The 16,227-nt window shown below is 40.6% G+C and overlaps 1 protein-coding gene across 3 annotated transcripts in view; it reads right to left on the reverse strand.

Moving 5' to 3' along the window:
* Positions 1-16,227, reverse strand: part of ADAMTSL1 (ADAMTS like 1) — a 1,021,291-nt gene that overhangs the window by 155,449 nt on the left and 849,615 nt on the right. For all 3 annotated transcript variants that reach the window (XM_034967210.2, XM_063594468.1, XM_003822608.5), the window contains one exon: positions 4,994-5,204. In XM_034967210.2, coding sequence (XP_034823101.1) covers positions 4,994-5,204 — 211 coding nt within the window. The remainder of the gene's footprint in view (positions 1-4,993; positions 5,205-16,227) is intronic.

Below are 16,227 nucleotides of genomic sequence, written 5' to 3' on the forward strand. Positions count from 1 at the left end.
AGAAGCCAGAAAAGACAAAGAGACCCTCCCCTTGATCTCCAGAGGGCACGCAGGCCTGCGGTTCCCCTGAATTTAGCTAGGTGAGACTGAGTTGGGACTTCTGATCTCCAGAACTATAAGAGAGTAAGTTTGTGTTGTTTTAAGCCACCAAGTTTGTGGTAATTTTTTACAGCAGCAATAGGAAGCCAACGTACAGATGAACTGTCCTGGATAGAGGCAACAAATACCGAGTGTTCTGTAAACTGCTGATTTTAGGACTGTTACCAGATGTCTTCACAGTTTAACAGTTAAAAGCAGATAGTAAAGAAGTCTTGGGAAAGCCATACTGCATAGTGGAAAAGAAAATGAGTTTGAAGCACACAGGGCCCCTTTCACATTTACCAGCCTTGTGACTTGGTTTCCTCACTAGGTTGCTGTGAGGCTCAAGAGAGGCCAAGTGCAGCGAATGAGTGTTAAAAGAGAATGTTCAAATTCCTATTAAGCTCACAATACTTCAGGTTCCTCACATGCAAAATGGGGATAATATTAGTAACTATCACATAGGATAGTGAGGATTAAGTAAGTTAAATATGTAAAGTGTCTAGAGCTGTGCTGAACACAGAGAAAGTGATGCTCTCATTATCAAAAGCAGCAGCTCCTGAAATGTAGCAAGTATTCAATAAATGACACCAGCAGAATGGGCATGTACCTTTCTAACACCAAAGTCAATGCTCTGCAGATGTGTCCTGGGAGTTATGGGGTCTGAGACTTGGTCTCTGCCTTCATTGACCTTGTGGTCTAATTCAGAAGTCATGAGAAAGCACCTGAGTGGGTAACGTGGTTGTTAAGTTAGCTGTCTGCCCCTGAATACCATGTGGCTTCAGTGTAGAAGGATAATAGAAGAGTCACTGCAGAAGAGGGAGGCTGTCTGCTGGGCCTTGACCAGCACAGGGGAGTGGGAAATGGTAGGCGGGCAGGGGAGTATACAAGCAGGGATGGGAGAGCCATGCCTGGAGACAGGGCAGGGACAGATGTGCAGAGGGATGAAGGCCTGAACAAGACATGTACTGGCTTTAGAGTCACTGAGAAAAATCCTAGCAGTAGACTGTCATGATCAAAGTGTTTCAGACTAAATTGTGGTATAGGTAACAGTGATTCTCAATCACAGTGTTGTAACTCACCCGTGGGATATGATCCCTCATGAGGTGTGCAATAAGTCACTTATAACCAACACCAAAGAGGAGGAGGAGGAGGAGGATGATGATGATGAGTGTATTTAATAAATTGCAGAAGATGCAGAGGACTACATGCACATAAAATAAGTGTTCAAAAGCTGTCTAAACTAACAAGATATTAAGGCTATTAATAAATTGGTAAGGATAAATATGAAATGAATCCTTCCCACAGACCAGAAAGGAAAAGCAAAGGCCAGAGTATTAAGAGGCAGAACTGAAATAAAGATGGTCCCCTAAAAACCAAAGCTAGAATTAGATTTCTGTTTCATTTCTGCTTAATTGTTTCTAAAACAAGATCTTAACATCAATACTTGAACTCCATGCTAGGTCCTCTCTGGACCTGCAGAATGTGTAAATACTGGCTATTTGCCATTTGTCAGACAAATACTCTACAAAGAACAAAGAAGGTTGCATTCCTATCTGGCAGATGACAATTTACATAATTTATGTTTTCTTCCCCCCAGAAAGAGAAACATACACATGAGGTCAGTGGTAACACTGTGTTCACACAGAGAGGAGAGAGAGTTTCTCCCCTCAAACGGGCAATGTCTATCAGGTTGTTATCTGTATTTCTTTAAATGAAACATGTGATCCCCCATCTCCTTTTCTTTTGTAAGAAAGAGGCTGTAGGTTGGGTGTTGAAGGATTGGAGACCTCAGCAGTATCCTCTGGCAGATCCTTGCTAAATGGAAAAGACCAGGTGAGTGTACACCAAGTTCCCTTTTCCCAGTAAGAATTGCCGAGGAATCAGGGCTAACCAGGCAATGGATTTTCAACAGCTGGTGTCGTAACTAAGCTGAGTTCTAAAACCACAGCCAACTAGCCTAGGGATCCCTGAAGTTACTCTGGACTTATTGCACCATACAATATAAACAATGGTTTCTTCTCACAAGCAGTCAGCAATAGCTAATTTTTCCCAACAAAACTTAGCCAAAGAAGTTGGATTCCAGTAAATAATGTAAGACAAATAGTTTATTATTTACTCCAGGTTTACAGATTCCTAAAAGTGATCAAAGATTCTTTTTTTTTTTTTTTTGTCGAGACAGAGTCTTGCTCTGTCACCCAGGCTGGAGTGTAGTGGTGCAATCTCGGCTCACTGCAACCTCTGCCTCCTGAGTATGAGTGATTCTCCTGCTTCAGCCTCCACAGTAGCTGGGATTACAGGTGCCCGCCACCACACCAGGCTAATTTTTGTATATATATATATATTTTCAGTAGAGACAGGGTTTCACCATGCTGGACAAACAGACTCTATGCACCAAACCATTAACAGGGCTGTCTCTGGAGGGTGGAAACACTGCTGACCTTCTATGTTCTTTATTTCTTGTTATGTTTGACTATTTTTCACAATTATTGTGTCTCAGGTGTGAAAGAAGAGACTTTTTAAAGGTCCTATTAAACTGTAGTCACTGATGCATTGGATGAACTTCAAACAGTTGTTTACTATTAAGTGTCCCAACCTGAAAAATGAACTTAAACCTGACTCATCCTCAAATGCTTCTCCCAAAAAGAAGGAAATAGAAAAGCTTTCAAAGTAAATTCATATCTTCACAGGCCCAAAGTAGATGAAAATTTAAGAATAAGTGATTCTTTGGAAGTCCACTGTTTCAAATAGGGATGCTGGGCATACAGGTGGTGGTGATGGCAATTGACCAAAAAAAGGTCATATATATGGCTGTGCCCTAAAAACTGAAAAAGCATCATGAGTCAATGTCATTATTCGGCAGCATGTGTGGCTATCAAAAAGACATTGATGTTTCACTGCATTTCAAGACTAGAACGATATTAAGACCTATAACCATAAAAAACATATCAGGAAGATGTAAAGTCAGCATTTTCAGGGCCTATAAGGAGTATTCTTCATCTATTCATTCATTTCATCATTCCGTAAACATTTTATCCATAACTTATGTACCTAATAGCAACAAGCTACTAATAATATGGGGACTTAACAATTTCAACAGTGGAGGTTGATTTGAGATGGTTTCTCACCTTTTATTAGGATTGGCATGGGTTAGTGGTGCCGTTTAAGGTCATAGATTCACTCCAGTTAGAGGTAACTTAGTATAAATGCACTAGCAATCAGGTGACCTGGGTTCTGGTCCAGGTTTTATGATCTTAAGGAAGCCTACATCTAGGCCACAGTTACATCATCTGTAAAACAAAAGTGCTCATGTTTAATCCCTGAAAGGCCTTTTAGCCATACACAATAGGTTTGGTATAGTGGAAAGGGTCACATAAGACTGAGTTGATAGCCAACCCTAAATTTGCTAGCTGTGTTTGCCTCAGTTTCCTCAAACCTAAAATAAGGCTAATAAAACCTTATTTTAACTGAATTGTTGTGAGGATTTACTTCAGCTTGGTGAGCGATAATATATATTTCTTAAGCGCTGGTACATTGGTGTTCAAAATATATGACATCCTCTTCCACAAACCATCCATAGTATCATGGAATTAATGAACTTAGCCATATACATTTAAGCTCTAAAAGACAATATATATTTAATGTCTGTTGCCAGAGGCTTCATACTTAGTGTTTTGCTTATTCATCAGTATTTGATTCTTTGAGTGTTTTACTAAACCACAGCTCCAAGATGGGCAAGGAGCAAGGAGAAGGGAGGGGCTCTGCCAAATGATTAGGAGAAAGCACAGAGGACACGTGGCTGCCTGGAAATGGGAGACCCTTCTGCACAAGGCAATGGTATGTGAGCTGTCATCCTCTCTCCTTTTCCACTGATGACTATATCATTTATCACCCAAATTGGGACACTTTTGAGAGTGAAAAAACTGTCTCAGTGAAACAGAGATGTATGTCTCCTCCACCTTTCATGCTTACTTTTTGTGACCTTTGTTGTCCCTTTAAAGCAGTGTCTTATGTCCTAATAGGGAGCAAACTGCAAAATAAGATTTTATGCAATCAACCTAAAATCCTGTGTTTTTAAAAGGCATGCAAAAATATTAACGTTTGATAAATGCATATTATTTTTAGATAGGAAATTATGATAAAATAGTTGTGTTATTATTATATATGCCTGGTGCAGGATCAGAAATTTTGTTTGTAAAGGGATAGCACGTATTTTAGATTTTATGAGCCATATGTTCTCTATCACAACCACACAATTCTGCCTTGTAGTGCAAAAGCAGCCATAGACAGTACGTAAAATAATGGGTGTGTTCCAATAAAACTTTATTTACACACACAAGAAAGGCTACAGGCTAGATTTAGCTTGAGGGCTGCAGTTTGTCAACCCCTGTTTTGAAACAATGGTTCCCAGACTTTTGGAATTCACAGGACTAGGAAAATAAAAATACTTGGAATTGGCTCAGCATTTCTAACTTCTTATATTGCTAAGTAATGATGTTAAAAAAAATCATTGCCTACTACCCTTATTTCTTAGAATTTTTAAACAGCAAAAAAACTAGAAAGGGTATAAATTAAGAACAAATTTAGCTTTATGGAAAACCCACCACATTGTCTTGATTTTAAAAAATTTTCCTTAGCTTGGTGACAGCTTTGTCATAAATACGCTCAGGTTAACAGATGGGTCATCTGCATTGCTTCTGGAGGTCACTGGGGTGTGATACAGTAGAAAAAGCATGATATTTGTAATTAAAAGATCTGGATGTAAATCAAGTTAGGGGAATACTAAGAAGGGAGAAATGAGCAGATCTTGAACATCCCTTTAACATCCCTGGACAAAACCACTCTGAGAGAGCATCCCTTTTTTGAGTCACTGTTGCAAACAAAAGCGCCAATATTGAGTAACTTCAGAACTCACCGGCTGCCACTGTGCAGGGTACCAGGCTGGGGGGCAATTAAAGCGGTTACAAGCTTGCACCGTGCTGGGCTTGGGCTGGCGACACAGCTCATCAGCCAGGATGACTGTTTCATTCATCTCTCTGGAAAGCAGGTGGCTGCAGAAGACGTCTCTGGTCTGTAGGCCGACCCCACATGTGAGACTACATGGACTCCACTTGCCAATTTCCCACCTGAGAAGAAATCGGAGAGGAAGAGGACACACCCTTAGTACCTGTGCAGAGAATGTTTCCCATGAACTCAAATGGAGTTAAAACCCCTAACTGGGAAAGTGGGAAGTGCCAGCTCAAGACTGGCTGGCAGCTCTATCCTAAGCCTAGAATCTATCCTCTCCTTTAATGCTCTAGAATTCATTTACATTAAAGCAAAGAGGGAGATAAAATGGAATATCCAATTTTTACCCACAAAATCACCAATAATGGTTACAACCATGTTTATTCTGATGGTACATATAAACTTCATCAAAATAAGAAGGGAGTGCTAAATGAGACATAGACTGAGTACATAAAGGCTTTGGGCACCACATACTGAATTGTGGGGCTTAAAGAGGACTTTCTGCTAATTTCTCCAGCCCCAATTCTTAGCAAGACTGAAAATTTTATGCTTGTAATTCTTTGGCTTCAAAGTGAAAGGTCATTGGCTCCAGCTTCCTTCAAAGTTCCATTGCTGCATAGAAACGTCTCTGTCTTATGTTTAAACATCATCACTGCCTGGGACTGGATAATGTAACAGAAATGAAGCCTGCTCCATCGATCAGTCTTTTTGAAGGGAAGTAAAGTGAAGAGAGTGGCTCATTATCTGGATGTAGCACTCAAATACGCAGATGAGTTGAGTGCACGAACTGGCTATTTCCAAAGGGCCAAGACTTGAGAAGTACGTTTATAGTGAGCTAAGGGCCTATGAAAACAATCCCACTGCATTTCCCTGCTGATGCAGCCTACAAACTGGGAATGATAAGGACAAAGCTCAGTGGCTCAGGCCGTACGTCAGAAGCATCTTCTAAAGATCAGTTTTAGAAAGTTCTGTTTACAGTCTGAGGCACAAAGATTTTACAAACAGGAATTGGCCAAGAAAACATGGTAAGTAGATCCTCTAGTAGCTAGTCCCACCTAGCTTTTGTCCTGAAAGTTGGTTGAAAATTTTTTGGCCTTAATGTTTTTCATCAGACTGTAATATTAAGTGTATGCGCTCAATCTTTTCCTACTGCTCTGACATGTAACTAACTTTCCAACCTGTTTCCACTACCTCCTTTCATCTACACTAGGCTTAGCCATATCTGTAATAATCTGTTTGTTATTCTCCAGTTATGCCCCATGGTTTTCTAGTTGTGTCTTTATGCAAGTTGTATTTCTAATTTGGAATATCTTTTGCCCTTTCCTTGCCCTTCAAAATGTCTTTCATTTCTATATATCCAAATATAATCCATATTTAAAACACTATATCCATACTTGCTCCAGACACTGACCATTTTCTCAGTTGTATTACAGTTATTCTACCTGTCAAGCGCACTACTAGAGTGTATACCTCCTGATGTAGGGCCTGCATCTGAGTCAGTTTTGTATTACTCGCAGGGTCCATCAGAACACCTTTTAGATAGTTAATGTTATTGGTTAAATGAGGAAATCAATGAGACCTCCCATCATAGAGGGCACCTTAACACATTATCTCATTTAATTGCCTCCAGAACAATATGAGATAAGCTCTATTGATTACCTTCATTTTACAGTTGAGGGAACCTGGAAATCCAGGAGGCTGACTTGTCCAAGTACCCATAATTAGTAAGTAGTGAATCCAGGATTCAGACTTGGTTGTTTCTGGCTCTAGAGCCTCTGCACTTTCTATTGTACCATGCTGTCTCCAAAAAATACCTTGAAAACTCTATGGACATTTGCAAAGTTTTAAATGAATAGAAGAAGAGAAGCTGGGTTGAATTTATTGCTTTTAGATCCTTGTGTAAATTTCTATAAACTTATCTTATTTTTAAACCCTTAGATTGAGTTAATTATAAGCTTTAAAACATTGTGGTGTTATTGGTTTTAAGATACATCCATACATTCTTTGCCATGCCTTCCTTCCAAAGGTGAAGTCTTGAGTATGGGCTAGACTTAGTGGCTCACTTCTAATGAATAGAATGAGGCAGAAGTGATGCTATGTGACTTCCAAGGCTAGGTCACAAAAAGGATAATGCTTCCAATTTGATGCTCTCTCTTTGCCCACTCACGGTGGTGGGGAAGCCAGCTACGATGTCATGAGAATACCCAGACAGTCTTAAGGAAAGTTCATGTGTGAAACTGCAGCCTCCCCACCAATAATCAGCATCAACTTGCCAGCCATGTGAGTGAGCTACCTTGAATGCAGACCCTCCAGCCCCAAGCTTGCCTTTAGATAACTGCAACCTCAGGAAAGACCTCAAGCCAGAAGTGCCTGTCCAAGCTGCCTCCAAATTCCTCACTCACATGAACTGTGAGAGGTGATCAATGTTTATTGTCATTGTTAGCTACTAGGTTTGGAGGGAAATTTGTTATGCAGCAATAGACAACCAAATACAAGTATATACCTCTCCCCAATTTGCATATATTCATCAAAAGACATATGCAAGAGTATCCATGGCAGCACTGTTCATAATAGCCCAAACCTGGAAAAACCCAAATGTTCATCAGCACATGAATGAATAAAAAATTATGATATATTCACACAAGATTATATAAAGCAATGAGAATAAACTGCAACAATAAGCAACAACATAAATGAATCTCACAAACATAAAATTGAATGAACAAAGCCAGAAACACAAAAATTGATACTGTGTGATTTATATCATGAGCTCAAAAGCCAAAACTAATCCACTGTGTTAGGAGCCAGAACATTGGTTACCCTTGGTGGGTAAAAACTAGAAGAGGAGTAGAGTGGGGTGGGCTTCTGGGGTGTTTGCGAGATCTAGGGGCTGGATCTGGGTCCATTTTATGAAAAGTCACCAAGTGTACACATAGGATTTGTGTGTACTTTCCTTACAGGTATTATGCTTCAAAAAAGGTTTTCTTTCCACTCAAGGGAAATACTAAAATGTTGTGGGTGTAAAACAAAATCTAACATCCATGGCCAATGCTGGTGAACCCTCTTTGTATGTCTTATAAAATAGCTGCCTACACAGCTAATTCTGTCTCAAGGTTAAGCTCATCAAAGTAGAGGCTTTACATCCTCACTTCCCCAAACTCTGCCACCATTTCTGGCAGAAATTTAGCCCCTGGGACCTTGAAGCAGAGGCCTTTTGGCAGCCATGAGGCCACTTGAGCACTGCTCAGAGAAACTCACAAAACAGACATATCTGCCTGCCCTGATAAAAGTGCACTGCATTCTCAAGGACGGAGGTCAGCAGAAGCTGTCTGTATATTAAGGACTTTGCTGATTCTGGGTAAAAAATATTGTAATCAACTTAGGCCAATGAAGGGAAAGCAGAGACTCTTCCCTACTTCTCTCTTGCAGAGAGCCTGCAAGTATGGGCCTGGGTCTTGCTGGGGGCTGATGCCCTATTCCGTGCGTTCTGCGCCTTTGGCTGTTTCTGAGAGAGGAAATGCAGGCCAGGCAGAGCCGGCCTGGGGGCAAGGTTGGCTATGAGTGGTGGCCTGGGATACACTTAGAGTCTTTCTCTGAGGTTCTGGGGCCTGGCTTCTGCAGAAGCCCAGTGCAAGGAGGACAGGGGGTCTGGTCTAGGCATCAGAGAGTGAGGGCATTAGTGCCTTTTTCCCCTCTTTGCTTGGCTTTTATTCATCTTTTCATTTCCATTTAAAATGCTACTTCTTCAGAGAGGAAACCCTCAACTGGGTAAAATTCTCTTACTGTATGGTCCCATTAATACTTTCCCCTTTGGAAATTCTCAACATACTTGTAATGTGACTTCCCCACTCGACTGCTAGCTTGATGAAAGCATGGGGCTATGTCTATTTTGGTTTACCACTTGTTATGTGTTGACCTGTGTCTCCAAAAAAAGATATGTTGGAGTCCTAACCCTTAGTACCTCAGAATGTGACCTTACATGGAAATAGAGTCACTGTAGATGTAATCGCTTAAGATGAGGTCAAACTAGAGTAGGGTGAGCCCTTGATTCAATGCGACTGTGTTTTTTATAAGAAAAGAGGGAGACACACAGGCAAAATGCCATGCGACGACAGAGCCAGAGACTGGAGCGATGCATCTACAAGCCAAGGAATGCCGAAGAGTGCCAGGAGCCACCAGAAACTAGAAGAAGCAAGGAAGGACTCTCCTTATAGGTTTCAGAGGGAGTACAGTCCTGCTGACACCTTGATTTTGAACTTGATTTTGGCTTCTATGACTGTGAGACAATAAATTTCTGTTGTTTTAAGCCACCTGGTTTGTGGTACTTTGATACAGCAGCTCTGAATATGAATACACGACCAGAACCTCAGTGTTGAGCATGGTGCCTGGGACCTGGCAGATGTTCAGTAGTATGCAGTGAAAAACTGAGTTGAATTTGCAGTGAACTGTGTGTGCACTTCTGGATTAGTCACATGGCTGGAGGACATCTTAGTTATGTCCTCTACACAACTGTTTACTCCCAACTTCAAGGTCCCAGGAGCTCTGAACACCACACATTTTCCTTCAGTGTGGTGTAAACTCTTTTCGTGACAAACTGGATCTGAATTGACATGCTTTTGACAGGCTGCATCCCACTTTGTGTAAATATTTATACATTTTACCACAGCAAGATTAGCTTGTTGGATTATGGTGTTTTTCCCCCAGAAATTGCTAGGGGTGTTATACAATTTATGTCTTAGTAATCCTAACATCTTTCTAAAGTACAAAAAAATTTGGAATCTGAAAGACATCTGCCCCAGTGGTTTTGGCTAAAGGATTGTGTCCCTAGATAAGGAGGGTGGTAAACATGACTGCTATGGTTTCTTTCAGCTCCTAGGCTTCAGGTGTTTAGCTTCATGATTGGGCTCTTGGCCAAAATATTTGGGAGGCTGGTTTCCCCAGCATTCTTTTACTATACTGCTTTCTTTCCTCTGAGCCCTTCTTCTCCCTGTTTCTGTCCCCTTTGTCAAAACCTGATTGCAGGAAAGCCTCCATGAGTTGACAGATCAAGCTGAAGTCCTCCTGGCTTGACCCTGCCCAGTACCTGAACAACTGACTTCTGACCAGGGACAGGCAGGAGACAGAGGGTCTCCCTCCACCTTAATGGCTGGAATTAGTCTTCCTGCCCTTTGCCCAGCCTCAAGTGTGCCTGGATTGGCCTGTCACTTTAACTGGATTTTAAGCTTTCAGCTTGGCTTCCTAATTTCCACTTTGTTTCCCGGACAGTGCTGGAGTTCTGCCTAAAGTCCAGCCTACTAGACTGTGGTCCTGTCTCTCTGCCTGGATCTGGCTAGCCCTTGAACTTGGGCTGGGCAGAGCACCCTTAGCCATGCATGAGCTAAAAACTGTGACGTGACCACAATCCAGCTGACATCACACATGGTCACCAATAACAATAGTAATACTAACATTTATATCGTACTTAAATGAGCCAGATTCTGTGCTAGTTGCTTTAAATGCATTATTCCTGTCCACAGCTTCCTGAGATAGGTACTATTATCCTCTCTATTTTAACAAGCAGGAGCTGAGGCCTGGAGAATTCAAATCATGGCCCAGAATGCCTGCTGCTGGGTATTCCTCAATGCCATGCCACCAGAGTCACACCCAAGTCCACCATGACATGGACATAAAGGCACCGAGAATGGGGCTGCTTCTTATCATGGGACCAGCTCTGTGGATTTATGAACCTCAGTTCTGCATGATCCGAGCCTCATTCACTGAGGTCTCAGCAGAGCCCAGAACTTAGCTTACCTAAGATGTGGGAACATATACTGACTTATTTACTAGTGATAAAGGTACTGTAAGTTTCCCCATTTTACAGGATCAGCTAGCAGAGACTCTGAGAGGTTAGGTAATCTGTCCAAAGTCACACAGCTAGTAAACAAGAGAATCAGCATTCAAACTTAGGCGGCCTGGCTCCTGCATGCCTAATTATTATATTATACTCTCTCTGAAGGTCAATAGAACAAAGTATTAATAGACCTGAGTGGCAAATGCTGGGCTTCCTGTGCTTATAGTTTCAGAAAATCACAAGTGACAAAATGACAGATCTATTTCTAAATAATAGAAACAAACACACTGATACCACCCAGGGCCATGAATCCACTTGCAGTTGTTATTTCAGTAAAGCAGCAGTGTACTTGGCAGCCAAATGGGCAAAGGCAGAGTGTGGTCTTCCCCAAGTGTTAGTTTTTTGTAAAGGTGGCCATCAGGGTTAATATGGGTAATCAACGACCCATGATGGTTGACCCTTCTTGGCAGCTTGTGTTTGTATTAGCTATACAAAAGGAGGAATTTTTTTTTTTTTTTTTTTTTTGCCTTCCTTTGGACAAGGGCTCATTATGTGAGTTGCCAAGGTTTTGCTCCTCTGCTCTTTCAGAGAGGGTGATGACTGTTGCCTCCAGAAACTCATTGTTTATTGCTGGTATAAATGTTCATAATTTCCAATGGCAGACCCTTCCCACCCTGAGCTATTATGCCCTAAGAACCTTCTTTTACCTCGACTTTTGCAGCAAAGTTTTTCTTTATTCAGAAATGTAAAATGAAGTTTTGGTTAGGAGCAAACTGAAGTTATTGTAAACTGAAGTTATTTTTTAGAAGTATTCTTTAAACTTGTGTGACATTTCTGCCCAACACTTCTGTCCTGTGATTTTCTTGTCTTCCAAAGATATTTGTTTCCCTTAGAATGCCTCTGAGGTCGGGAGGTGGACAGCAATCTGACAATAATAAACTAGACACCACTAAGTGTGCCAACTCTAGAAAGCCTAAGGAGGGGTACGTACAGGGTCTAGGATGCATCTCCCTTTCAGGTTCTTGGACTGTCATTAGTGGCTCCCAATTTATCTCTAAATCTCTCAGTTTCCAATTTCTCCCTAAGGCCACAGCCACCAAAATGTCACTCAAAAATGTGAATCTGGTCACCTTACTTTGTCTGATTAAAAACCTCCACTGGTGTCAAGCTGAGCTTTCAGTGGAGGTGGTGTCCAGGGCTCAGCCTTGCTCCCTGGGGGCAACGGGGCACTGCATGTCTGGAGTTGAACTTTCAAACTGGCCTTTCCTTCTTCTTCTTCCTTCCTTTCCTCTTCCACTTTGTAGGGACTGAACTTTAGTATGAGGTTTGGTGGGGAGTGGTCCTCTGGCCTGGGACAGGGGTCAGCGCTGGGCCAGGATGGCTGGGAGTCAAATATTCAGGGAGGAGTGAACAAATACATAAATACATAAAAAATAATGGGAGCCAGATTTCTTACTCTCAGAGGAGAGAGTTACAAATATGTGAAGTGGAAAGACTAAGATAAATCTAGTAAAATTGAATTGCTGTTGCAAACAGTATGAACTCATGGTTTTTAATAGATGGATAGACACAGATATATCAACATATATAAATGAGTATATACAACTATACATATATGTGTACAGTATTTCCTAGTTCTCTCTGAAAGGCCTAGAAGCAATGACATCCCAGTAGTATCAAGCAAATCGAGTGCCCAGATCTTGGGTTCTAAATACCATTCTCCATTAAAAGGAATCAGTTTCTGTAGAAGTAGCTGACTTCTGGGCAGGAATTGGGAGAATAAAAAATGAGCCTGAAATAGTATGTTGTACCAGAAAATTGAGAAGTGCTCAAAGAATGATGGGGTATATGTCAAAAGGGCATAGGGGCCAGCTTGAAAGGGCTTTTGCTGGTCCTGTCTGGGACAATTTGATAGTAATATATTTTAATCCTTTGAGCAAAGTGGAAATTCATAAATAAATAAACCGGAGAGAAGAGAAAACTACCTTAGAGTAGAATGCCTATTAATAATCTAGAAGGAATGACAGAATTTATAAAGTTACCATTTGGCAATCATCATAATAATAATTGACTCAGGCAGTAATCATCAATCAATATTAAATCTAGTGGGTCAAAGGTTAATGATGAACAGGATATTTACTTAGCTCATATTGTCCCCCATAAAATACTTCTTTGTTACTTATTAAGTGCTACATATTTATTAATTTTACAGTGGAAACACCTGGCTGACCATCATCTTAACCAAGTGATAAGAGTGAACATCACCAGTAATGAGACACATCATCATCATCTGTCTCCTGATATGAGGTACTAAGAAGAACATAGCACACTTCTGTGTTATTTCTGTCAAAAATTCAAAAATCACAAGAAAACATCAAGCAAACACACATGGAGAGACGTTTTACAAAGTAACTGGCCTGTACTCTTCAAAAATGTCAACTATATGAAAGATAGAAGACTGAAGAAATCCCCCAGATATTGAGGCATAATACAGGACCTTGGGCTCTAAGATCGGATTGTTTGCGAATGAATTGTGCTCTGCCACCCTGCAGTTGAATAATCTCGGGGAAGTTACTTAACAATTCACTCATATTTAAAATGGGAATAATGGCAATATCTACTTCCCAGGGTTGTTATGAGGTTCAAGTGAGAACCTCCATGTAAAGGGTGAAACCCAGGGCCTGGTACAGATGAAGGGCTCTGTAAGTATTAGCCAATATGAACTTTTATTACTGCATGCTCAGTAAATGTTTGTTGAATGCAGAGATGATTATTGTGAGGATGGGAAACAAGTAAGTAGAGTGAGGCAGCTTCCTAAAGTCAGTCAGAGAAAGTAGCCATAGGTTTTGGAGACTGAGGAGAAGGGCATTTGTGACATGTTCAACTTAGTTTCTCATTTAAGCATTCATTGCTAAGCACTGTGACAGATCCAGAAGTGGAAACCATGCTTACCGTCTTTAAGGTGCTTTCAGCAAAGATGGAGAAAGCAGACAAAAGCCCAGGAGACATAGCAAAGAATGTTAGGTAACAGTTATGAGCGAACTGCTAAACTATTTGGCTAAACCATGAGGACTGCAAGAGTTCAGAAAACGTGCATTGTGATGCTCATAACTACTTGCATTGACCTGATGAATTGCACTTCCCAAAGACTGTTTATGTTATCTCACTTCATCCTCCTAACTCTGAAGTAAGCAAGCAGGCATTATCATCTCCATTTTAGGACAAGTAAGCCAAGGCTCAGAGAAACAAGTGATTTTCCCAAAGTTGGGATGTGCACTTGGGTTACTCCTCTACCCTGCTCAGTCTCTAAGGACTGGAGGAGTGAATCACGAAGGGTTACAGAGAGAGGGAAATAGACAAAGTCAGAAAAGCAGTTATACCCAGCGATCGCAGATGGATTTGCTACTCCTCCCTTAAAACCACTGTATTCTAGAAAACCCTTAAAAGAGGCCTAGAAAAGATAAAGTAAAAGATCAAAGGAGATATTAGACATTAAAGAGCAAAAATATGTTTGAAAGCCAAAAATTAACCAGAAACATGTATGATAAATCACACCATGAGAATCGGGGGCTGTCTATCAAACAGTAACTTGCATGGCTCAGGAAATAGTAGATACAGCCACACTTCTCCTGGAAGTCTGCCTGCAGGCTGTGAGGTTTTGGCTCCGTAAAAATAGTGACAGCCAAGATTATCAAACACCTGAAGTGGCAAAGCACTCATTTCTGCTTGAAAACAGTTTGGCCATGCCAATTTGCCACACCTTCTAAGTCATCTCTAAAATAACTTAAAAAAAATAAAATCAATGTTACCAACATTACATATGACTTTTGTCAAGCCGTCTTTGCTATTTTGTAAATTAATAAATAGCTCTTGAAAAAAATGGCACTTGCAGCAAGATATACATTTACCATCTCATTACTAGCATGCCATTTGCATCTAAACCTACTTCCTTTACAGAACATGGCAAATAGCAGAATAACACCAAAACTAGCTCCAATTATATAAAGTGTCTTCAGCCTTCCCTCACTCTAACACACATTTCTATGACATCCCACTGTCCAAAAATACTAATGTGCCTGTTCACCTACACAGAGCTTGATTTAATTAAAACTTCTAAGTTCTGGTTCCCATTTTCTGATCACCCTGTCTTCTGAGTGATAGCACATTAAAATGAGCTAGAATTCCTGCTGGCTGTTATAATTCAGATATGAGCCTCTTGAGAAACAAATTAGTAGGGTAGATGATCTGCAAAGTTATTTTTACTCCAAGGAGTTTGATATTTTAGGTGGTTTGTCTAGATTTCTAGGTATAAATTTCTTGTTAAAAATAGTTCCAGGGTTGTTCTTGTGGTGGTCAAGATCATAGAAGAAATTACTCGCATCATGAATGGTGTCCTCTGTTGTTGTGTTTCTTCTCTAATACCATCTTTTGGGTTTTATTGCAGTTTGTCTCTATTTTATATTAACTGATTAGCATCTTCACATTAAAAACCTTCCACTAAATGAACCCCTTTTCTTTTCTAGAATTACCTCCTTTATACAGAGTGGGTTTCTGCCAGGCACAGCCCCTTGTTGGCTTCGCAATACACCATGTTTCTCTTTCACATCTGTGAATTTGCTTCCAGCTTTTCCTGACTTCATGTTCCTACCTCAAGATCAAGGACTGATTCAAGCTCTTCCTCTTCCAGCAAGGTTTCCCTCACCATCCCAGCTCACATCAACTGTACAGTCTTTGAGATTCTACTGGATTTACTTCCATTTACATTCTGCAATACTTACTACACAGCTATTCTAAGTAAACAGCTATAGCATTTAATCGGACACAATTCTCTTTGCTTAAATGTTTTTTTTCCCCTAGTTATCATCCCAAGTAGACCACAAGGCATTTAAGATTTAGGATCAAGTGCTTTGGGATTAAGGAAATAATTTGACATTCATCCAATCAGGCTATAAATGTCTCTATTTACTGATTTGTAGGTGGCATTACTCACTAAAACCCTACAAACCTAAGTATTTCTCCTTATTATGGGTTGGATTGTGTTCCCGCAAAAGATATATTAGTCTTAATTCCTAGTACCTCAGAATGTGACCTTATTTAGAAATAGGGCCTTTATGGAGATAATTAAGTTAAAATGAGGTCACTAGGGTGGATCCTAATCCAATAGGAATGGTATCCTTATGAAAGGGGAAATTTGACACCATGACAGACATGCACAGAGGGGAAGATGGCTATGCGTCAGATAAGATGCTGTAGCATTCTACTTAGAACAGCCACATAGTAAGTATTGTAGAATGTAAATGGCAGTAAATCCA

This window comes from Pan paniscus, chromosome 11 (assembly GCF_029289425.2).
Source record: "Pan paniscus chromosome 11, NHGRI_mPanPan1-v2.0_pri, whole genome shotgun sequence".
In the NCBI taxonomy this organism is placed as follows: domain Eukaryota; kingdom Metazoa; phylum Chordata; class Mammalia; order Primates; family Hominidae; genus Pan; species Pan paniscus.